The sequence below is a fragment of the Nerophis ophidion genome, linkage group LG06, assembly GCF_033978795.1.
Source record: "Nerophis ophidion isolate RoL-2023_Sa linkage group LG06, RoL_Noph_v1.0, whole genome shotgun sequence".
Lineage (NCBI taxonomy): Eukaryota > Metazoa > Chordata > Actinopteri > Syngnathiformes > Syngnathidae > Nerophis > Nerophis ophidion.
In genome coordinates, this window is record NC_084616.1 from 53,027,291 (window position 1) to 53,052,608 (window position 25,318).

The 25,318-nt window shown below is 39.3% G+C and overlaps 1 protein-coding gene across 1 annotated transcript in view; it reads right to left on the bottom strand.

The window, feature by feature from the left end:
• eif2d (eukaryotic translation initiation factor 2D) overlaps positions 1-20,450 on the bottom strand; it is a 34,347-nt gene extending 13,897 nt beyond the window's left edge. The window contains exons 1-11 of the mRNA XM_061904211.1: positions 20,212-20,450; positions 18,604-18,794; positions 18,421-18,504; positions 17,347-17,437; positions 17,157-17,264; positions 16,610-16,890; positions 7,971-8,088; positions 7,849-7,894; positions 7,650-7,756; positions 7,388-7,537; positions 3,358-3,447 (exon numbers count right to left, since the gene is read on the bottom strand). Of these exons, the coding sequence (XP_061760195.1) occupies positions 3,358-3,447; positions 7,388-7,537; positions 7,650-7,756; positions 7,849-7,894; positions 7,971-8,088; positions 16,610-16,890; positions 17,157-17,264; positions 17,347-17,437; positions 18,421-18,504; positions 18,604-18,794; positions 20,212-20,267 (1,322 nt within the window). The 5' untranslated portion in view covers positions 20,268-20,450. The remainder of the gene's footprint in view (positions 1-3,357; positions 3,448-7,387; positions 7,538-7,649; positions 7,757-7,848; positions 7,895-7,970; positions 8,089-16,609; positions 16,891-17,156; positions 17,265-17,346; positions 17,438-18,420; positions 18,505-18,603; positions 18,795-20,211) is intronic.
• Between the last annotated feature and the right edge of the window lie 4,868 nt (positions 20,451-25,318).

A 25,318-nucleotide genomic window follows, 5' to 3' on the forward strand; every position in this document is an offset into this window, starting at 1 on the left:
CACACTGTATATAAAATATACATATACAAGATCTAGATAAAATATAGATATATACAGATATATTTATGTGTATATATACATATACAAATATATATTTGTATATATATGTACCTATATATACGTACGTATATATATATACCTAAATTTATATACATATATATATATATATATATATATAAACACATACACCTATACCTATATATATATATATACATACATATATACCTATATATACGTGTATATATATTTACATATATATATGTATATTTATATATATATATATATATATATATATATATGTCTTGATTGGATTATCCAGAGAATAGTGCTCGATACCGTGGTAGAGCGCAATATGTAGGTGTGGGAAAAATCACAAGACTACTTCATCTCTACAGAACTGTTTCATGAGGGGTTCCCTCAATGAAACCAACCAAAAAAGAGCAGAAAACGAAACAACATCATCTGGTACAATCCGCCATTCAGTAAAAACGTCTCAACCAACATCGGCCGCAAGTTCCTCACTCTGATCGACAAACACTTCCCAAAGGCAACACCCTAAGAAAAATATTCAACAAGAACAACATTAAATCGAGCTACAGCTGTATGAATAACATACAACAAATCATTTCAAACCACAACAAAGCAATTGCAAAAGGCCTGCCCAACCCCGGACTAAACGACTCTGAAACCAATAAGGAATGTAACTGTTGCAAGAAACCTGATTGCCCTCTCAACGGAGGGTGCTTAGAGTCATCAGTCGTTTACCAAGCAAAGGTAATACGCAAGGACATTAACACATCCGACACGTACGTAGGATTAACCGAAGGAGCGTTCAAAACAAGATGGAATAATCACAACGCCTCCTTTAGAAACCAGACTTTGCGGAATTCTACAGAACTCAGCAAACACATTTGGAACCTCAAAGACAATAATGTTGAATATTCAATAACATGGCAAATTCTTGCATCCAGCACACCTTACAACAGTGGTAATAAAAGATGCAACCTATGCTTAAAAGAGAAACTGTTTATTATATATCATCCAGATCTATCATTCCTCAACAAGCGCAGTTAAATCATTTCAACATGCCGCCACAGACGGAAACACCTCCTAGGTAACACATGAGCCAATCACCACACCCTACGCCTGCCTGTACCCACCCACTCTGTGCCCTATATAAACCATTGTATGTGAATGCTTCCATTAAAATCTCCTGATGATTGAGGGAACCCCTCATGAAACAGTTCTGTAGAGATGAAGTAGTCTTGTGATTTTTCCCACACCTACATATATATATATATATATATATATATATAAATATATATATATATATATATATATATATATATACACATATATATACACACACACACACACACAGTGGGACAAAAAAGTATTTAGTTAGCCACCAATTGTGCAAGTTCTCCCACTTAAAATGATGACAGAGGTCTGTAATTTTCATGATTGGTACACTTCAACTGTGAGAGACAGAATGTGAAAAAAAAAATCCAGGAATTCATATTGTAGGAGTTTTAAATAATTTATTTGTAAATGATGGTGGAAAATAAGTGTTTGGTCAATAATAAAAATTCAACTCAATACTTTGTAATATAACCTTTGTTGGTAATAACAGAGGTCAAACGATCACTATGGGTCTTTACCAGGTTTGCACACACAGTAGCTGGTATTTTGGCCCATTCCTCTATGCAGATCTTCTCGAGAGCAGTGATGTTTTGGGGTTGTCGCCGAGCAACACGGACTTTCAACTCCCTCCACAGATTTTCTATGGGGTTGAGGTCTGGAGACTGGCTAGGCTACTCCAGGACTTTCAAATGCTTCTTACGGAGCCACTGCTTCGTTGCCTGGGCAGTGTGTTTGGGATCATTGTCATGCTGGAACACTCAGCCACGTTTCATCTTCAAAGCTCTCACTGATGGAGGAGGTTTTGGCTCAAAATCTCATGATACATGGCCCCATTTATTCCTTCCTTAACACGGATCAGTCATCCTGTCCACTTAGCAGAAAAACCGTCCCAAAGCATGATGTTTCCACCCCATGTTTCACAGTAGGTATGGTGATCTTGGGATACAACTCAGTATTCTTCTTCCTCCAAACACAACAAGTTGAGTTTATACCAGAAAGTTCTATTTTGGTTTCATCTGACCACATGACATTCTCCCAATCCTCTGCTGTATCATCCATTTGCTCTCTGGCAAACTTAAGACGGGCCTGGACATGCACTGGCTTAAGCAGGGAGACACGTCTGGCACTGCAGGATTTGGTTCCCTGTCGGCGTAGTGTGTTACTGATCGTAACCTTTGTTACTTTGGTCCCAGCTCTCTGCAGGTCATTCACCAGGTCTCCCCGTGTGGTTCTGGGATTTTTCTTCACCGTTCTCATGACCATTTTGACCCCACGGGATGAGATCTTTTGTGGAGCCCCAGATCGAGGGAGATTATCAGTGGTCTTGTATGTCTTCCATTTTCTGATAATTGCTCCCACAGTTGATTTTTTCACACCAAGCTGCTTGCCTATTGTAAATTCACTCTTCCCAGTCTGGTGCAGGTCTACAATTCTTTTCCTGGTGTCCTTCGACAGCTCTTTGGTCTTGGCCATAGTGAAGTTTGGGGTTTGACTGTTTGAATCTGTGGACAGGAGTCTTTTATACAGATAACCAGTTCAAACAGGTTCCATTAATACAGGTAACGAGTGGAGGACAGAAGAGCTTCCCTCCGGGTAATCCAGCTTCCTCACACTTGCAAAGACATGCACCTGGGGATAGGTTGATTGGCAACACTAAATTGGCCCTAGTGTGTGAATGTGAGTCTGAATGTTGTCTGTCTATCTGTGTTGGCCCTGCGATGAGGTGGCAACTTGTCCAGGGTGTACCCCGCCTTCCACCCAATTGTAGCTGAGATAGGCGCCAGCGTCCCCGCGACCCCAAAAGGGAATAAGCGGTAGAAAATGGATAGTATTGAAAAATGAGGCCGCAGTATTAAAAAATGCTTATACAAAAACCGGAAATGACGCAAAACTGCATACATCAGTAGCAAAAAGGAAGTCTTGTAGACATATCATCATTGATAATTACATGTAATAAATTTAGACTATATAATATACAAAATGTTAACAATATTCACTATAAAAACAACATAGATTATAATTAATTATAGATGTATACCAAATGGATTCATATTCAAATTGTAGCCCTTGAATTGTACCGTTAATCAAATCGTGAGGTGCCTAAAGATTCGCACCTCTAATGTTAATGTTGAGAGAATAGATATATTCAAAATAATACATTGATTTCATACAAATATTGCACTGTTTCATTACATAATCAAACAATTTACTTACTTCTTATTATTTTCATTCACCAAGCCATTCATCTTCACATAGTCAGTGACAATACTTCTCACCTCTGCAGGCTGCAGTATCACACCTTTCCTGCAGGAGCATCAGAAAAAAAAAACAGTCAAGTATGCTGTGGTACTATCAGAGACAAGGTATTAAGAAGGTAGACTTTGCTGAAAAAAAAAAACAAAAAAACCTTCAAAATTGAAAGGAAACAAAAAAGAGATCATACCACACTAACAATAAAATGGACAATTTGGTTTTCCTCTTTCTTTAGGTTTTGTGAGCGTTTTTTTACAGTTCAGATATGAGTGTGTGTTTGGTCACAATGTGTCATAATGGCATTTCACATTCTCATGTTTTGTCGGAACCAAAAGCACCATTTTCCTCTTCTGACAGAGAGCATCTGTATTTATTATTCTGTAGTTGTTGAAGGTTGTCTTTTTCTCAACCTGTCCACCCCAGCAGTTGGTCAAGCGAAGGGAGAGCAAAAGAAGCAAGCAGGGACATATCGCTCTTGTTTCCCTTTTAACACTCACTTGACTATGCCCTCCCTCTGAATAAGTCTCACTTGTTTTCTTCTTACTTCTGTGGATATCACTCATTCTTCCATGTCACTACATTTGTTTCTCTCGCCCTTCTCTGAATTTAGAGTTGCCAAGTGTACATTTTGGAATGCAAAGATTTGATTGGCTGACAAATATTGCGTGATATGTTTTAACTAGCATGCGATTCGTCAGTGTATTTGCTGATCTGACCAACCGGTACTTTAAAGTCTTTAAAAGCTGCGCCGGTGAAAATAGAAGCAAGTACTCTGTCAAAACTTAAAATATTTTAATAATTAATTTACTATAAACGTCCAGAGGCCACTTGTACTAAGAGTGCATGCGCATTGTGTTCCTGGACTAAAAGCTTCATCTTTTCTCCTCCAAACATATTTCTGGGTATTGTGGCCAAACAGCTCAATGTTTTTTTCATCTGACATCACATGGACAAAGATAAAACCTTCTTGAGGAAAGTTCTGTGGTCAGATGAAACAAAAATGTAGCTGTTTGGCCACAATACCCAGCAATATGTATGTAGAAGAAAAGGAACAGCATCTACCGTCAAGCATGGTGGTGGTAGTGTTACGTCTGTTCGGCATTGTGATGCCGGGTTCGATTCCCTCGAGGATGCGTCAAGTGAACACAGCAAAGGTAAGATATACACAATTTATTTAAATAACAAAAATAGCTATATAACAAAAATGCTGGAGCTAGTAGAATAAAACAAACAAAGGACGCTAGCATAAAAGCTAGGATATACAAAAATGAGAACTAAACTGGCACATAGACACATTAAAGAGAAAAACAAAACATACAGCATGAGAGCTGGAATAAACAAATGGCTGAGCGTGAAAAGCTAGCGAGAATATACATACGATGTAGAGTGCAGGCGTAACTTGTTGCGTGAAAGCAAATTATGAACCCAGGCTGAACAAACAAAAGAGGACGGCTTATAAAGTGACGGTGATTATCTGTAGCAGGTTTGCGGGGCGTGAGTAGCAGGTGAACTGATGTGTAACCATAGTGATGGACAAAAACAGGAAATAAACGGGTCAGACAGAATGAAAAAACAAACATGTGAAGATCTGAGCAGCAGATCGCAACAGGTAGTATTATGCTCTCGGTCTGTTTTTCTGCCAATGGAACTGGTGCTTTACAGAGAGTAAATGGGACAATGAAAGAAGAGGATTACCTCCAAGTTCTTCAGGAATACCTAAAATCATAAGCCTAGAGTTTGGGTCTCGGGCGCAGTTGGGTGTTCCAACAGGACAATTCCTTTACCACGTCAAAAGTGGTAAAGGAATGGCTTAATCAGGCTAGAATTAAGGTTTTAGAATGGCCTTCCCAAAGTCCTGACTTAAACGTGTGGACAATGCTGAAGAAACAAGTCCATGTCATAAAACCAACAAATTCAGCTGAACCGCACCAATTTTGTCAAGAGGAGTGGTCAAAAATTCCCCTAGAAGCTTGCCAGAACTTTGTGGATGGCTACCAAAAATTGCCTTATTGCAGTGAAACTTGCCAAGGGACATATAACCAAATATTAACACTGCTGTATGTATACTTTTGACCCAGCAGATTTGGTCACATTTTCAGTAGACCAATAATAAATTAATAAAATAACCAAAATTCATGAATGTTTTTTGTGACCAACAAGTACGTGCTCCAATCACTCTAAAAATAAGAGTCGTAGAAATTATTGGAGATTAGAGACAGCCATGACATTGTTATTTACCAGTGTATGTAAACTTTTGACCACAACTCTATATATATAATTTTTGTTGCATTGTGCAAAATTATTATCCATTCATCCATCCATTTTCTACCGCTTATTTGTTTTGAAGTCTGAACTTTTATTGACATCACAATTGATTCATGTTGTGTTTTACTTGTATATAAATGATTATTACTAATATTATGTAGTCATTATTTAAGATATATTTGCATGTTTTCTTTAGTTACATTGTGGTTCACGCTGGATGTGATAGTGCCGCCTATTAAAGTACTTGTAACTTGGATGCTACTCCCTGATTCCCATATTAATTTTGGATGGAGTTTGGCTTGCTGTTGACTAGTCAATTTACACTGCAGGAACAGTACAGTTGGCGATCCTGCAAACTGGGATTGTGGGCGATGGGTGTTTTCTTGGTGAGTGCATATATGTATGTAATTATCCTAACATTAGCGCTTGTGATGCACAATAAGAGCATATGTATCCCCTAATTTAATATCCCGTTTTTACAGCATCACTTCAAGTCAGTGGTTAAGTTAAAAAATCAGCTGTTTTTTTTTGGTTAAACTACATCTTAAGATCTTTTAAACAAGTCCCTGATTGTTTGTGTGCAAAGTGTACCTATGTTAGAAACCCGTGCAAAGTATGTGTGAAATAGTAAACTACACCTTTTTCCCTGCGCATGCACTGCTGCACGAACTGGCAACAATAGTGGATTAAAGCTCTTTTTTCCACTCCAGCAAGAAGCACCTCCAACTCGTATTCAGTGATTTTTTTTTTTGCCGTCTTGCTCATTATCTTCGTGTTTTCTGACTGTGCAACACGGTAGATTTCAGGTGCATGGCTATTTTAAATATGATTTGCGTATTTAAATGGGAGGTGGACAAGGAGTGGCAATCCACACCAACATGTGCTCCCAATTCCACACTGATTGGGATGTACAAAAGACATGTGCTTGAATTAATGCGTGCACTCATTAATACATTTGAACTTTTTTATGTGACGTTTTCTGTAATTGAGCGTACACCATTTTTAATAGGATAACCACACAAGTCTTAATACATGACGCCCCAGGTGCATATGGGAACGCGTCTTGGTCTGGACTCAGTAGTATTTTCTGCTCTAGGTCTACCCACTGAAACCAAGTTAACCTGTGTGCGCTGCTCTACTGTCTACAACGACTACCAAGTCTTAGCACAGTGACTAATGGCCCCAATAAAATGTTCGTTTGGGTGTAAAGAAACGTCATCTTTGCTTAGCTTCTCTAAAGAAGTGAACTGGGGAGGTGGGCCTCTGCAATGCTGGCCAACCCTTTCGAAAGTCACATCGGAGGAGTGGGCTCAGCGGGAGGTGTGCATTGCCTACCCATGCTTTAGTTATACGATTACAGGTTTCATGATCTATGGATGTGGGCAGCACTTGATATATTTTAGAATGGTTTGCAGTATATTTAGCAGCATTTGATGTTACTGCACATTGAAATCTCAGGAGTAATTTAGTTGGGAAAAGTAATGAATGACAGTCATTTCAAGACATTACATGACATTGATTGAAGATATAATTCACACAGAAATTAGTTAAGTGAGGAGCCGTGGTAAATTTATCTCACTCTCTTCAAAAATAGGTCATAGGTTTAGGAGGGCCACAGCATAGCCTCACCGCTGTCAGTTTTTCATTCAAAAAGGAAATACAAAACATTTTAACCACAGAGACATGTAAATGCATCATGAGTCAGGTTCGGGAAAAACCTACAAACCTTTTTTTTGCATCCTGAAAAAGAGGCTCTAATCGGGCTGACACAGAGTATAAAATGGTGATCTCAGGAGGATGATATATTTCTTCTCCTCCACTTTGTAGTGGAATTGCTTCAACTTCCGTTTCCTCAGGAACACAAAAGGAGCGTAATCTACAAGTGACAAATAAGAAATACACAAAAAGGTATGGTATTTTTCAGTATGAATGCCGTTTTCTGTAAATGTATAGAAACTGAATGTATATTTATTAAAAGCCAAACTTACATTGGGTTTTTCCAGTCCACTTCTACAATACTCTCCACACCCTTCGTCAATTCCTTCACTCGTACAATGCTGTGCTGCTGCTGCATAACCTGCAGAAACTTGGACAGCTGTTGGAAGATTGTTCATATAAAGGCCAGTTGGAATTATAATGGACTCTGAAATGAATAATGTAACACTGTCACATACTTATATACTGTACCTTTTTATAACTGGATTTTTTAATATCTAGTTGTTTTCCACTCGGGCTAGAAAAACACAAGGTGTTGAGAGAATAATTTAATTTCTCTTCAGCAAATTTGTGAATAATGAGTAATTCTTTACCAGCAGGAAAACATGTGGTTGCGGAGAAATGTGCTTGTCAGCAGAGGGAGCTCCGATTTCTTCACCTTGCTTTTGAGAGCACAGAGGAAACATTGCAGGAACAAGGAGTCCATGTCCTCTAGGAAACCAAATTATAACAAAGGTGAAATTATTTCCCCCTTTTCCCACATCAGAAAAAATCTGGTTTAATTTACACGACACAATTATGCGGACATGAAATAGCTCTGCATGTGTCACAGAATGCCTTGTGATCAATAAATAGCGGATTGTTTGATTTGAATTTAATCTGGCTTTTTCATGTGAAGCTGCACCCCATTAAAAGAAAAGAAAATGTGGCTGTGGCAGCAAAGACCAAAGTGCCTAAAGTTGTGGAGCCCAATGTTAAAGTTTACACATTTAGTTAGATACATAATTGAAGAGCAAGACTAATGGTATGAGAAACATTTAGAGTGTAATCGCCATCAGTCGGCACAAAAATGTCAGATAGTTACGGCGGCTGAAAAAGGTCACAACAAATGCAAACGTGACAAGACAATATCATAAATTACAACACAAAAACTTTCAGCTACAGCACGACTGCAAAAGCCACAACAAATACAAATGCATCAACAAAAAAATATAAAGCCGAAATATAACTTTAAGCCACAAAGGACACGACAAACTATGACGGAAGTAACAGTGAATCAACTTTCGGCGACGAACCAACTTCCTTAATTAACATAATATATTAGTATTATTGAAGAAGTCAAAAAAAGTTATTAACTAAGAGGCCCGGGCCGAGACAAGATATGTTGATTAACCGACAATAAATGAGAATTGTATCAGTTAAGTTTTTCAGCGTCGATAAATCGCTATGTGTATGCTTCAACAGTATTCACGTTTTTTATCAGTTTCAAAAGCTGCGTGCGATCATACTAAAGCAAAATGAAAAGAAAGGGGGTGAATCATCTTGTCCTTCTTCAGGAGCTTTTGACTCTTTGTGCGGCGAAGGGACGTCGTTGCCTCACTTAACAGGCCTGGCCAACCCGCTGCTCCTAAACCGCATGTGGCTCTTCCTTCATATTGAAGTTAGTGTTATTTTAAGGTGCGTGTTCAGCAAGCGAGACTGTCTGAAAGAGCAGTCACTCTATTGCATCAGTTTCTGCGGCTGCGGACCGACTGGCACTAGCTTGTTAGCTATCTTAAATGCTTATATGTAAACAACAGACATTGTTTTTTCCCATTACGAAATATCATTCCCCAATCTAAAAATGTAGAAACACATTGCTGTCCAAACAACTGTGGTACAGTATTCACAAAGAATGTACTGTTTTTGCACAAAGTGATAGATAATCTCAACAAATAGAAGCAGACGGACACAAACTCAACAGAGAGTGAAATCATGTGAAGTAACAAACTGGAAGTGGAACAACTGATTACCCTTTACAATTTAAAATGGAAGATAAACATATTCAAACACACAGATACAATTATGTGGCTTTTATGAAGCCAAAATAATATGATGTTTCCTTTGTTGATAAAGTATATTGAGTGGCTATTTATTTTAGTTATTAAAAAAAATTACTTTGTTAAAAGAGTTTAGCGTGTGTGTAAGTACTTATTGAGCCCATTCAACAATACCATGATAATAATGATAACTGATAATTTTGGTAATAACTTCATTTAGCCATTTTGTTTATTTTTTGGTTGTATATAGTTGATAAATGTAATGGAAAATTAGTCATACTTGTATAGGCTTTTCTACCGTTAATGTACTCAAAGCGCTTTGACACTATTTCCACATTCACTCATTCACACACACATTCACAAACTGATGGTGGGAGCTGCCATGCAAGGCCCAAACCATGACCCGTCAGGAGCAAGGGTGAGGTGTCTTGCTCAAGAACACAAAGGATGTGACTGGGATGACGGAAGCAGAGGATGGAACCAGGAACCCTCAGGTTTTTGGCACAGCCGTTCTACCACACGAGCCACGTCGTCCCCACGTTGATTGTACACCCTCGTCTTAAAAACAGAGACATAACCTATTCTATTGATTTTTGTTGCGATTTTTATTACAGTGCAACATTTTGCTTACAAACAGAGTACATTTTATTTGTATTATTTGTTTGTTTTATTTAACTTGGTATTTAAAAGTTTACATTTCAATTACAATGTTAAAATATAATACATTTGCATGTATTGTCATTACATCAGTGTTTAATTTGATCTCAAAAAAATGTATGTCAATAATATCATTTATATGCAATTACTTGCAGGTCAATATATCGTCGAGCAAAATGTGATATTGCCCAGTACTATTTACGACTAAAAAAGTTGTTGCATTTCAATTACCTTTCCAAGCTTTGTTCGTAACACTGTTTTCAACTTTCTGTCTCAAGAAGTCTGTTTGTCACCAAAACTTGTCCGCTGTCGTTTTTGTTCCACCATTGCAATGACGTGTTTTGGCTTATAGTTTTTGAGTTATGGCTTTATGTTACTGTGTTGTGTCGTTTGCAATTGTTGTGACTTTTCTCTGTTATCTTAGTTGTTTATTAAAATGGGTGTAGTAGCAGGTCAAACCACTGCTCATTTAACCTGAAGAGATTCAGTTGCGGTTTATTTTTGACATTGTGTTATTTTATGTTGGAAAAACAAAAGCAGAAATAGCAGGTAATTCTGTTGTTAAAATGTTAACTGTACTTTAACTGAATATTTCTTGAATATTAAAAAATAGATCAGAAAGTATTTTCTCTTGTTAATTCAACCAAAAAAGCATTTTAAACAAAAATTGTTGTTGACTTGCTTGTTTGTATCGATTTCAACTCAGTATATTTATGCATGTACCTACATACATGTGTGTGTGTGTGTATATATATATATATATATATATATATATATATGTATATATATATATATATATATATATATATATATATATGCCCGATTGTAGCTGAGATATGCACCAGCGCCCCGTGACCCCAAAAGGGAATGAGCTGTATAAAATGGATGGATACTGTGTGTATATGTATATATATATATATATATATATATGTATATATATATATATATATCCATCCATCCATCCATTTTCTACCGCGTATTCCCTTTTGGGGTCGCGGGGGGCGCTGGCGCCTATCTCAGCTACAATCGGGCGGAAGGTATGTACACATATATATATACACAGTATATACATATATGTATGTGTGTGTGTGTACACACACACACACACACACACACACACTGAATCGCAAAAATTCCGGTTAACAATATTTGTATTTTTATCACATTCCCAGACTGGAAAACATGACACAGCATCGCGTTATAATAACAAACCAAAAGGCCATTCTCCCATAAGAAATGTCCAAGAAAAGACTCAATAACTGGAAGCAGGGGCAAACTAAGGTAAACGTTAAAAAACTAAACTCAAGGGGCAAATATTTCCTGTATTTGGAGATTTATCAGGTGGTATTTTACAATGGGACGGCGTGGCGCAGTGGGAGAGTTTCCGTGCGCAACCCGAGGGTCACTGGTTCAAATCCCACCTAGAACCAACCTCGTCACGTCCGTTGTGTCCTGAGCAAGACACTTCACCCTTGCTCCTGATGGTTGCTGGTTGGCGCCTTGCATGGCAGCTCCCTCCATCAGTGTGTGAATGTGTGTGTGGATGGGTAAATGTGGAAGTAGTGTCAAAGCGCTTTGAGTACCTTGAAGGTAGAAAAGCGCTATACAAGTACAACCCATTTATTTATCATTTAATGACGTATGATTAATCAAAAACATTAAAAAAAATTAATCACAATCTCAATTGTGCATATTGTACACCTCAACGTTTTGCGTAAATCATTTACGTGAAGTACAATACATTTGGTAAAGGCACAGTGACTTTTTAAAAGGTTTTATATACTAAACACTTTTTATTCATCATTAAGGATTTGATCGGGATTTATTTTTGAAACTGCAAATTGAGGCAAAATGGAGTTCACTACAACAGCAGGGAGGAGTACCGTCTACATTTTTATCGGTACTCGTACCCCATTAGCACTTTTGAAACGGTGCCGCTGCTGAAACAGAGAAGATTTTGTGACATCCAAGTTGAACTTTACTCTAATTTATATGTTACAAACATGTAAATGCAATGCTAAAGGAGATCTATAGTGATTTTGATTTATATTTAATACACATCCTTATAGTCTACTTAAGATAATATGTATTGGCTATGATTTTTTGTAACTATTGTCACATTTATAACCCATTTTCTATGTATGTCTGCAATCAAATCTTGTGTGGAGGTGTTCTCTTTTGAATGCAAATGAAACCCTCCACATTTCACTCTTCAAAAGTATCACAATTCATCTTATGAAAATGTAAATGGTAAATGGGTTGTACTTGCATAGCGCTTTTCTATCTTCAAGGTACTCAAAGCGCTTCGACACTACTTCCCCATTCACCCATTCACCCATTCACACAGACATTCACACACTGATGGCGGGAGCTGCCATGCAAGGCGCTAACCAGCACCCATCAGGAGCAAGGGTGAAGTGTCTTGCTCAAAGACACAACCGACGTGACGAGGTTTGTACAAGTGGGGATTGAACCAGGGACCCTCGGGTTACGCACGGCCACTCTCCCAACTCTATATTTTGATGACGAACATTACCGCTTTTTTTATTTTTCAGAAAAGTTCGAAAATAAACTTCATTTGCGATGGTGGGGGAGGATGCCGGACAGACCTGGCAGGCCCAAACGTATTGTGAGGGTCTGCTGGGAACGTCTGGCAGAGTCTCCTGTCAGAGAAAGTTTCAATTCCCACCTCCGGAAGAACTTCGAACATGTCACGAGGGAGGTGCTGGACATTGAGTCCGAGTGGAGCATGTTCCGCACCTCTATTGTCGAGGCGGCTGATCTGAGCTGTGGCCGCAAGGTAGTTGGTGCCTGTCGGGGCGGCAATCCTAAAACCCCTTGGTGGACACCAGCGTTGAGGGATGCCGTCAAGCTGAAGGAGTCCTATCGGGTCCTTTTGGCTCATAGGACTCCGGAGGCAGTGGACAGGTACCGACAGGCCAAGCGGTGTGCGGCTTCAGCGGTCGCTGAGGCAAAAACTCGGACATGGGAGGAGTTCGGGGAAGCCATGGAAAACGACTTCCGGACGGCTTCGAAGCGATTCTGGACCACCGTCCGCCGCCTCGGGAAGGGGAAGCAGTGCACTATCAACACCGTGTATGGTGCGGATGGTGTTCTGCTGACCTCAACTGCGGATGTTGTGGATAGGTGGAAGGAATACTTCGAAGACCTCCTCAATCCCACCAACACGTCTTCCTATTAGGAAGCAGTGCCTGGGGAATCTGTGGTGGACTCTCCTATTTCTGGGGCTGAGGTCGCTGAGGTAGTTAAAAAGATCCTCGGTGGCAAGGCCCCAGGGGTGGACGAGATCCGCCCGGAGTTCTTTAAGGCTCTGGATGCTGTGGGGCTGTCTTGGTTGACAAGACTTTGCAGCATCGCGTGGACATCGGGGGCGGTACCTCTGGATTGGCAGACCGGAGTGGTGGTTCCTCTCTTTAAGAAGGGGGACCGGAGGGTGTGTTCCAACTATCGTGGGATCACACTCCTCAGCCTTCCCGGTAAGGTTTATTCAGGTGTACTGGAGAGGAGGCTACGTCGGATAGTCGAACCTCGGATTCAGGAGGAACAGTGTGGTTTTCGTCCTGGTCGTGGAACTGTGGACCAGCTCTATACTCTCCGCAGGGTTCTTGAGGGTGCATGGGAGTTTGCACCACCCGTCTACATGTGCTTTGTGGACTTGGAGAAGGCATTCGACCGTGTCCCTCGGGAAGTCCTGTGGGGAGTGCTCAGAGAGTATGGGGTATCGGACTGTCTTATTGTGGCGGTCCGCTCCCTGTACGATCAGTGCCAGAGCTTGGTCCGCATTGCCGGCAGTAAGTCGAACACATTTCCAGTGAGGGTTGGACTCCGCCAAGGCTGTCCTTTGTCACCGATTCTGTTCATAACTTTTATGGACAGAATTTCTAGGCGTAGTCAAGCCGTTGAGGGGTTCCGGTTTGGTGACCGCAGGATTAGGTCTCTGCTTTTTGCAGATGATGTGGTCCTGACCGGGATCTTCAGCTCTCACTGGATCGGTTTGCAGCCGAGTGTGAAGCGACCGGAATGAGAATCAGCACCTCCAAGTCCGAGTCCATGGTTCCCGCCCGGAAAAGGGTGGAATGCCATCTCCGGGTTGGGGAGGAGACACTGCCCCAAGTGGAGGAGTTCAAGTACCTAGGAGTCTTGTTCACGAGTGAGGGAAGAGTGGATCGTGAGATCGACAGGCGGATCGGTGCGGCGTCTTCACTAATGCGGACGTTGTACCGATCCGTTGTGGTGAAGAAGGAGCTGAGCCGGAAGGCAAAGCTCTCAATTTACCGGTCAATCTACGTCCCCATCCTCACCTATGGTCATGAGCTTTGGGTCATGACCGAAAAGATAAGATCACGGGTACAAGCGGCCGAAATTAAGTTTCCTCCGCCGTGTGGCGGGGCTCTCCCTTAGAGATAGGGTGAGAAGCTCTGCCATCCGGGAGGAACTCAAAGTAAAGCCGCTGCTCCTTCACATCGAGAGGAGCCAGATGAGGCGGTTCGGGCATCTGGTCAAGATGCCACTCGAACGCCTCCCTAGGGAGGTGTTTAGGGCACGTCCAACCGGTAGGAGGCCACGGGGAAGACCCAGGACATGTTGGGAAGACCATGTCTCCCGGCTGGCCTGGGAACGCCTCGGGATCCCCCGGGAAGAGCTAGACGAAGTGGATGGGGAAAGGGAAGTCTGGGTTTCCCTGCTTAGGTTGTTGCCCCCGCGACCCGACCTCGGATAAGCGGAATAAGATGGATGGATGGATAAACAGTATATAGAGTCACCAGTCACATCATTAGGTATACCTGCCCACTCTCTGATCGATACAGAACTGCATTTAAAAACGCAGCATTATGCTGAAAATAATACTTTATCCTACCTTCTATTTTGTTTACTCAAATTATGCAATAATGTCGGACTGCAGGGATCACTGTTAGGTAAAGTAAAAATAGAGGAATTGAAAATGAAAAACTTCAGCCGGGGGCCAAGGGGGCCCTTTTGGGGTTTCAGTAGGTGATTCTTTTTTTTTTTTTAAATGGCCCTAGAGCTTGTGTTTTCATGCATGAGAGTACGTATATAAATAGGCAACCTCAGTCAGGGAGAGGGGACTACAGAACTTGGACCATGATTGCAGTACCATTTCTAGCCATTTTTTTTTTACATATGGCTACTTAATAAAGTACTTCTGATTCCAAATTAAGAGGTTTCTTGAATGTCAACGGAAGCACCAACACTGACCAAAACATAAGAAAGAAACCTGACTTGAACGGTACGCATTGTTTTAGCAGTCTTATATGGACATCTTAAAAAAACATCTGCAGTTCAGCGGCTATTCCAATTTTGTAAATGTCTGTCCTGACAGAACAGTTCACTGTAAAAATGTTTAGTCAAACATGGACATATTTCGCTTGCATAAATCAGAGCAGGTGGGAACTCATGACACAAGAAGGAAAAACACGGGACACTGCAGGCAACAGTCTCAGAGTATGATGCAGAGGGAAGGATGCTAGCTGACAGCATATACTACAAATGCCCATGTACATAAGTACTTCTACAACAGTGTGATATCACACAATGCACACTGTTAAAAAAGACTGCAAAACACAGGATTCGAACACAGGTATTGAAAACTGCATGCAAACTTATGTCAACATGCATGAACCGGATAATTTGACAATTTGGCATTGTTTAAACATGAGCATCCAATATTGTAATACCATTTATAAGTCATATGAGACAAAAATCATAAAAAACCCTATTAGTGATAAATTGAAGTGAATGTGCAAAAAAATGTGTGTGTAAGCTATTTTACTGAAATCCTTATTTTGTCAGACATGATTTAGCATGCAGTAATTTTATTGTGAAGGCCTGAAGTATGCTGTTGGTCTTTCCTTGCTTTCTTATGCTGTGTTTTGACAAAAGACAAGTTTGTGTTTGGATAAAAACTATATGTCGAGTTCCGGCCTACCGTCCTTTTTTCACATAGAGCCTGCACAACATCAGTAGGCATCTTATAAGACTTACAGTCACACGAGTTGAATGTATGAATGAATGGAACTCGCATTTTTGTGCGATGGTGGATCTGATGATGGCTGTTGGCATTAGACAAATTTAAATTGAAGAAGAGCGTAAAACTCTCTCAATGCATCCATTTAGGACCAAAATGAGGCATCAATAGCTACTTATTTTTGTGGTCTGGTTAATACTGTGTACGTCGGCACCAGCGCTATTAAGGAACCAAGGTTTAGTACCTGTCCCTAACGTAATGCAGCCAGCAGGGACACCATCTATTCAGTCTCCACTGTGGTTGGTCCAAAGAACAAGACATCAGATAAAAAAAAACAAGATCGGTCCATGCAGACAAAACATGGCATTGGTATTGCGACAGCATTACATTGTAAAAAAAATACATCTGTTAATTCATTGGGTTCACAATTTATTCAAGTCATGTTGAGTAAGTGTCCCACATAAAAAAGACCAAAAAATGTATCTACAAACAGACCCATGTTTGTTTTTAAATATACTGAAACAGGTACCTTGTGGTGATTTATGATCATCCTGATTATTTTCCCCTTCTTCATCTGCTTTTTCCCACTCCTTCCTTCCTTCCTCCTGCTCAGCAAGGCTCAGCTCACCCACACCAGGGCAGGTTTGATCTACAAGTGGCTTGTTTTGTCGCAGCTCCTGCTCTGCACTTCCATTGCCTTCCTCCTCTTCATCTCTTTGCTCGTCATCTTCACATTCTTCATCATTCGCAACAGGTTGTTTACCCTCTGGGTCTGGTATAACGGGGGGACTACACTTTTCTCCAAAGGCCCTAGATAAAACATTAACACTGATTCAGCAACTAAAACTAATTGAACAGATCCCTACACTACAAGATGTATGCATTGTACTAAGTAAGGTGCTCTGTTGCCTCCACAACAAATGACAATACAACCACTGAGCAGAGATGTGTCATCATAGGAATATGCAAGGAACAATCAACCTAAATGATATCAAAAAGTGTGATCTTCTCACGCTCAGGCCAAACTATTCCATTAGTCATTGAAGGTGTGGCCAATAAAAAAAGAAACTACTCACCAGAGATGATCCATGTATGTATGCAAAATGCATACTCCTCGCCCTTTCATACCCAAACTGAGCATTTCTGCACTGGAAACTGCCGCTGTGCCAACTGCAAATGGAGCTCTGGAATAATTACAAGGAGTTATGTCAAAAACTGTAACGGGTCTAATAAAAAAAACTTTTCAAAACCTTATATGATCTGTACCTGTTATTGACAATTGTCACAGCACAGCTGTCTCCCTGTTTTAAGTCTGGGAGTCCGCTACAAGGCGGCACCACACCTGGAAGCATGAGATCTGTGGACAAAAATGTATTCAGAAACTGTACATGCTTAATACACAGTGCCCACTGGTACAATAACTCAAATTAAGAGTGTTTCGAGATAAGGGCTGTCAAACTCGTTTGCACTTGCACTTGCATGGCTTAATCTTTGAGACAAGCATATGCTACTGGCAGGATCAAGGATTAAGATGCCGGCAAACATTTGAGTTACAAGAAATTCCAACATTAGTTGGCATAGCAAATGCCACAGTGAACAATGTAAGATCTGCCCAAAACAACTGGTCTTACTCGTTAGCATTAGCTTAAAGCTAGAGATTTGTTTTTTCCAAACTTGGAAAAGATGAAAGTGAGTGTGAAGGACAGTGCTACAAAAAGTAGTGGATTGTAGTCATTAGATTAAAGAAATAAAAATATGACCAAGCATTCAGCTGGCCAACTTGATGTAGCGGTCGGAGCCAAGCATTGCTATTCTGCACCACACTGAAGCAAATAGTCAATAACATCAAACAAAGATGTTGAAATAATAACGAAACAATGACCAATTATTAATGAAAAAATTGAGAAATTGCTAATGGTTTGTTTCATGGGGAAGCAGTTAGAAAGAGATACCATGGAAGTCCATTCTCCATGGTACATACTGTACATTATTATTACGTTCCTACATAAAACTACTGAATTTGTGACTACTACATTCTATTGTAATGTTTATCATACAATATTTATAATCTAAATGTTTATTGTTCTTTTCGAAAGGGCTGTAACATGTTAAAATTTGTATGTCCTGGGAGGGCCAAGCACAGATTAAATTGATTTCAATAAATGTAAATGCAAGACCTTGATTTGAGATACAAGTGTTTTGAGGTAAGAGCACCATCACAGACCCAACTAAGTTGTATGTTGAGGTTCTATTGTATTTTAAATAAGAATACATCATATATGGTGATACTCATATGCATTTGTAAAATATGTCTTTACAGGCATTAAAAAAGAAGCTTACCAGCTCCTCCAATCAACTTGTGAAGTACAGGAGGCCATGTCCTGAATGTTGGTAGAGCATCAGGGTAGCGCCAAAGCATATAGACTATTAAAAGATGAACATTCAGTTAAATAAATACATACATAGTGAAATTAAATTAAGTTACTGTCATTTTTGTGAGACCGATTTGACTATTTGCGTTACCTGTAGGATACAGGTTTTTCTCCAGTTGAAAAAACAGTGGGTTTCTATGAAGAACATATAATGTCACCGTGTCTCCCTTGTGTGCGTAAATCTTCACAACATTTAATTCCTCTTTGTTGGGGACCACCTCAGTTAATTCATCAGAAGACAGGGAGGGAAAGGCTGCCGATATATCAGCCTTAAGCTTTCTCCTAAAGACATAACACAACTGTATGTCACGGCAATGAGACATATCCTTAAGAATGTTTTAAGGTAACATGTACCGTATTTTTTGGACTATAAGTCTCAGGTTTTTTTTCATAGTTTGGCCGAGGGTGCGACTTATACACAGGAGCGACTCATGTGTGAAATTATTAACACATTACCGTAAAATATCAAATAATATTATTTAGCTCATTCACGTAAGAGACTAGACGTATAAGATTTCATGGGATTTATCGATAAGGAGTGACAGATTGTTTGGTAAACGTATAGCATGTTCTATATGTTATAGTTATTTGAATGACTCTTACCATAATATGTTACGTTAACATACCAGGCACCTTCTCAGTTGGTTATATATGCGTCAGATAATGTACACTTAATAAGCCTGTTGTTTACTATTCTTTATTTTAAATTGCCTTTCAAATGTCAATTCTTGGTGTTGGGTTTAATTAAAATACATTTCCCCCAAAAATGCGACTTATACTCCAGTGTGACTTATATATGTTTTTTTCCTTCTTTATTATGCATTTTTGGCAGGTGCGACTTATAGTCGGGAGCGACTTATACTCCGAAAAATACGGTAAATAAATATTCAAATGTAATTTATTTAAAGTCAAGAATGACAAACCCAATAGTCACTCTTGTTTTCTTCTGAATGGATGCTTAAATTATTAGCCGATTTTAGCATGAACGTACTGCCTATATTGTAAGCACAATACCAATGGCGCGCAATTTGCAAAATGCGCAACCGCATTTAGCAAATTTAATGTCAAATCAAACCAAATCAAATGTTTTTTGGATTCATCACTATACAGTTTATATCCACGACAGAACTATAGACTAAACTACTACCACAACTTGGTTTAGTATATATAAAATATAATAATGTAAGGTTACCTGGAACTTGCAATAGGCCACCCGGCCTGAATCCACACTTGGTAGTAGTTTAGTCAGTAGTTCTGTCGTGGATGTACACTGTATAGTGATGAATCCAATAAACATTTGATTTGATATGACATTAAATTTGCAAAATGCGCGCCATTGGTATTGTGCTTACAGCACCTATATATGTGTGGGCTTATTACCAACAAACTCACAAACTCAAAGGTAATTAAATACAGTTTTCTTTAATAGGGCACTATGGAGAAATAGCCAAACTAACTTGGGTTTTGAAATACCATTAAACTAGGATGAAGATAATACATGTTTGTTTTGTACAGTGGGAAAAATACACTACTCAACCTAATGGTTCAGATGTGCTTTTACATCAGCAGTTCCTGGACAAGCAAATAATAATGTTGCACTGTTACGGTGATTGATGAACAGACTTTTTTCTGTCTTTATGACAAAATGAGAGGGTGAGTATTTTAATAATAGGGAGCAATAAGCAAATGACTCACTCACCTATCCGATGCCTTCATTACGGTGTTTGATTTAACGCGAAACGGCTTGGTAAACATTTTCTCGTACAATTCAAAAACGGTGATTTTAAATCTGAATAGATGAAAGAATAGTTTGTTATTTAATTTCAATTTACAAAAATAAGTAGTATTGCACTTGAAAACTGCCAGCTGCTCCGCGTTGGGTGTAATGGTCCGCCGTGAATTTACTTCCGACGTGAAAACAAGTCACCGCGTTTCCGTTCTTCTTCTTCTTTTGTTTAATGGCGGTTGGCAAGCAACCTTCTGGTGTGTATAACCGCCACCCACTGTAATAGAGTGTGGATAAATAAAAGAATACTCTGTATTGTATCAACTCTGTGTTCACTTCTTCTTTACTCTGTATTCATTTATTTAACCCCGTGTTTTTTAAAAATGTGTATAATGTTTTATAACCTATATGTTCTGAGTGCAAACCTAAAATATCTTCCACTGCTAATTTAATCTTCTCTTTCGCTAACTTACTTTCCAGTATTTCCCTTTCTCTATTTTATTTCCTACAATGTATTAAAACATGTCCTACACTTTCTCTCTGGTGGCAATAGTCACACAGTCCTGTATTATGTTTCCTTTTATTTATGTATGTCCTAATCTCATTGTAGTAATAACGTCTTCTTCCTTCCTATTTATTTTGCCTCCTCTCATTACTCATACTCTCCTCTGGACATTGTAATACTCCATACCTTTTGTTTCCTTATTCCAATTATCCTGAAACTTGTTATTGTGTTCTATCTTAATTATCTTGTTCACTTCTTCTTTACTGTGCTTAAAGGCCTGCTGAAATTAGATTTTCTTATTTAAACAGGAATAGCAGGTCCATTCTATGTGTCATACTTGATCATTTCGCTATATTGCCATATTTTTGCTGAAAGGATTTAGTAGAGAACATCGACGATAAAGTTTGCAACTTTTGGTCGCTAATAGTAAAGCCCTGCCTTTACCCTTGGAAGTATGTAAGCGTGACGTTACGAGTTGCAGGGCTCCACACATATTCACATTGTTTTTAATGGAAGCCACCAGCAGTAAGAGCAATTTGGACCAAGAAAGCGACAATTTCCCCTTTACTTTGAGCAAGGATGAAATATTTGTGAATTGGGATATTGATAGTGAAGGACTACAAAAAAAAAAAAGCGATGGCTGTGGGCGGCGGCAGTGTGAGCATTTCAGATGTAATTAGACACATTTACTAGGATAATTCTGGAAGATCCCTTATCTGCTTATTGTTTTAATAGTGTTTTAGTGAGATTCTAAAGACATACCTCGAGGTCGGATGGCTGCGGTGAACACGCACAGAGAGAAGCCGAGGAGCCGAGCTCACAGCTGCCTTTTTTGACAGCTACAGAAGAAAGTCCCATAATTCATAGATTGCTCCGGTAAGAATTAATATCACAATTATCCCATCCAAAGACATGCTGGTTGGCGCAGAGAAAACATGTTCGCTTGACCGATCTGCTTCACAACAAACAAAGAAACACCGGCTGTGTCTCGGTGATAAAGACAGCTGCAATCCACCGCTTTCCATCAACAGCATTGTTCTCTATAGTCTCCATTATTAAATGAACAAATTGCAAAAGATTCATCAACACAGATGTCCAAAATACTGTGTAATTATGCCATTAAAGCAGATGACTTTTAGCCGCTAGTGGGGCAGCGCTAATATTTCCTTACAGTCCGTGACGTCACGCGTACGCATCATCATTACGCAACATTTTCAACAAGAAACTCGCGGGAAATTTAAAATTGCAATTTAATAAACTAAAAAGGCCGTATTGGCACGTGTTGCAAAGTTAATATTTCATCATTGATATATAAACTATCAGACTGCGTGGTCGGTAGCAGTGGGTTTCAGTAGGCCTTTAATCTTCATGTTTATTTCTGTTTTAGTGGTTGTTTGTTTTGCGTAACTGCTAATTCCTTCACCACAACTCCTAAATGAGCAGGAACCCAAAGAAATGTTACCACTCCTCCCGCTTTATTTATACTGCAGATTGCCTGAACTATTTCATAATCTAAATCTTGTCTTGTTTCTGTATGTTTTTTATGCTAATCAATGCACTGCTGGAGTCCGAGCACACGACTGCTTTCCTTGCTTTATTTTCCTCTATCCAAATAACTGCCATATACATTGCGACCAATTCCCCCCGTAAAAACAGATAACTTATCATTGATTCTTTTATTTAATATTTCCTTGTGAGTTAACTGCTGCAGTTCCTACTTTATTGCTTGTAGTTTTTGATTCATCTGTGTATCCCATGATGTTGTTTAAAAACGTTCCCTCAATCCATTGTTCTACCTGGTAACTATTTAAATTTATATTCTTTAATAATTGCATATATATATTTGGGTTGTCATGCATCCAAGGCGGAATTGCAGGGATTGGTACTGTCGGGCTAACTTTAAAATACGGGTAGTCAATTTGAGCTTTTTCACATATAAATGATAAATGGGTTGTACTTGTATAGCGCTTTTCTACCTTCAAGGTACTCAAAGCGCTTTGACACTACTTCCACATTTACCCATTCACACACACATTCACACACTGATGGAGGGAGCTGCCATGCAAGGCGCCAACCAGCACCCATCAGGAGCAAGGGTGAAGTGTCTTGCTCAGGACACAACGGACGTGACGAAGTTGGTACTAGGTGGGATTTGAACCAGGGACCCTCGGGTTGCGCACGGCCACTCTCCCACTGAAACAATTCAGTCTTTTTTTTCTCTTTTCTTGGCAGTTTACTAATAACACTTGATGAGTAGGATATCCTTGCTTGGACCCTTTTATGTTTGCCCAATAAACTGCTGATAGTTGATCTCTTCTCATGTCTAATGTCTCATGTTTAGTAGCTCCACAACATAACCTCAAAGCCTGTGACTGGACCCTGTCTATTTTCCCAAGTAATATTTTTGAAGCAGATTGGTAAATGATGCATCCATAATCAAATACAGATTGAATTAAAGTAACATGTATTGGTTTCAATGTCTGCCTATCAATCTTTGCCCCTCAAAGCCCTCATTATATTTAACACCTTTTTATTTTTCTCCATTTTGCTGATGTGGGTTGACCAGTTAATATATTTATCAATCCATATTACCAAATATTTAAATATGTGTACCTCTTCTATATTTTCTCCATAGCGTTTAATTTGGAGCTTGTTTTGAACTTTCCTCTTTGTAAAATGTATGAATTTAGTCTTTCCAAGAGAGAATCTTAAACCCCAAGCTGTTCACCATTTTTGAACATTATTTACCTCTTTTTGAATCTTCTTTTCTATATGATTTCTATATTTCCACCTCTCTTCCACATCACCCTATCATCAGCAAACAGTGCCACCTCCACTAACCCTTCCACTTCACTAAACACTTCATTTATCATCATGGAAAATAGCACTGGACTTATTATACACACTTCCAGGGTCCCAGCTTTTCCTTTCCGTTGTTGGAGGACAGAAACAAACGGTGAACAATCTTCTTCTTCTCTCTTTTATTGGCAGTTGGCAAGAGAGCTTGAGAAGCGCATTACTGCCACTTACTGATATGGAGCGTGAAATATGATGGAACCCTACTCTAAATTATTCTATTTAACCCTGTCATTCTTAAAATGTATTTATTGATTTTTACCATACATGTTTCGTATTCAATCTTAATATATCGTCCACTGTTAAACTACTCCACTTTCACCAATTATTTTTATTATTTTCCTATCTCTTTTATATGTCATTATTATTTTACGTGCTTGAGATTCTCTATTTGATTACAATGATCGTACGCCCGTGCAGAATGTTTCCCTATTCATTTCAATGAACTATTGAGATATGTGTCCTGACCTCATTCTTGTAATAATGTCCTCCTCCATAATATTTCTATTGCCTCCTCTTATTATTCCCACACTCCACTGGACTTTATAATACTGCCTCCTTTTTCCTTATTTATTCCAACTATCCAGCCATTTTCATTAAGTTATTTCTTAACTAAACTTTTCACTTCTGTTTTACTGTGATTGATATCCGTGTTTATTTCAGTTTTAGTTGTTGCTTGCTTTACACATTTATCTGCTGGTTATTTTCCCTCAACTTCAACGTGAGCAGGTACCCCCAGAAATAATAAAAAAATATTACCTTAATTTACCCTAAAGATTGTTTGTACTATTTCATATGTTAAATCCTGCATTGTTTCAGAAGCTATGTTTTCTATGCTGATTAATGCACGATATAATCCCAGCACATGACTACTATTCTTGCTTTATTTTCCTAAATCCAATTAACTGCAATGTAAATTGCTGCAAATTCCCCCTTAAAAACTGATACGTTGTCGCTAATTCTTTTATTCAATACTAATAAGAATCTGGGGATTATCTTTGACCCAACTCTCTCGTTTGAGTCACACAAGAGTGTTACTAAACTGTCTTTCTTTCATCTCCGTAATATCGCTAAAATTCGTTCCATTTTGTCCACTAGCAACGCTGAGCTCATTATTCATGCCTTCAATACGTCTCGTCTCGATTACTGTAACGTATTATTTTCCGGTCCCCCTATGTCTAGTATTAAAAGATTACGTTTGGTACAGAATACGGCTGCTACACTTTTGACAAGAACAAGAAAGTTTGATCACATTACGCCAACATTGGCTCACCTGCACTGGCTTCCTGTGCATTTAAGATGTGATTTTAAGGTTTTGCTACTCACGTATAAAATACTACACGGTCTAGCTCCATCCTATCTTGCCGATTGTATTGTACCATATGTCCCGGCAAGAAATCTGCGTTCAAAGAACTCCGGCTTATTAGTGATTCCCGGAGCCCAAAAAAAGTCTGCGGGCTACAGAGCGTTTTCTATTCGGGCTCCAGTACTCTGGAATGCCCTCCTTGTTACAGTTAGCGATGCTACCTCTGTAGAAGCATTTAGGTCCCATATTAAAACTAATTTGTATAATCTAGCCTTTAAATTCACTCCCTTTTTAGACCAGTTGATGTGCCGTTACTTTTCTTTTATGCCCCACTCTGCCTTGTGGAAGGGGGGGCATAGGTCCGGTGGCCGTGGATGAAGTGCTGGCTTTCCAGAGTCGGGACCCAGGGTGGA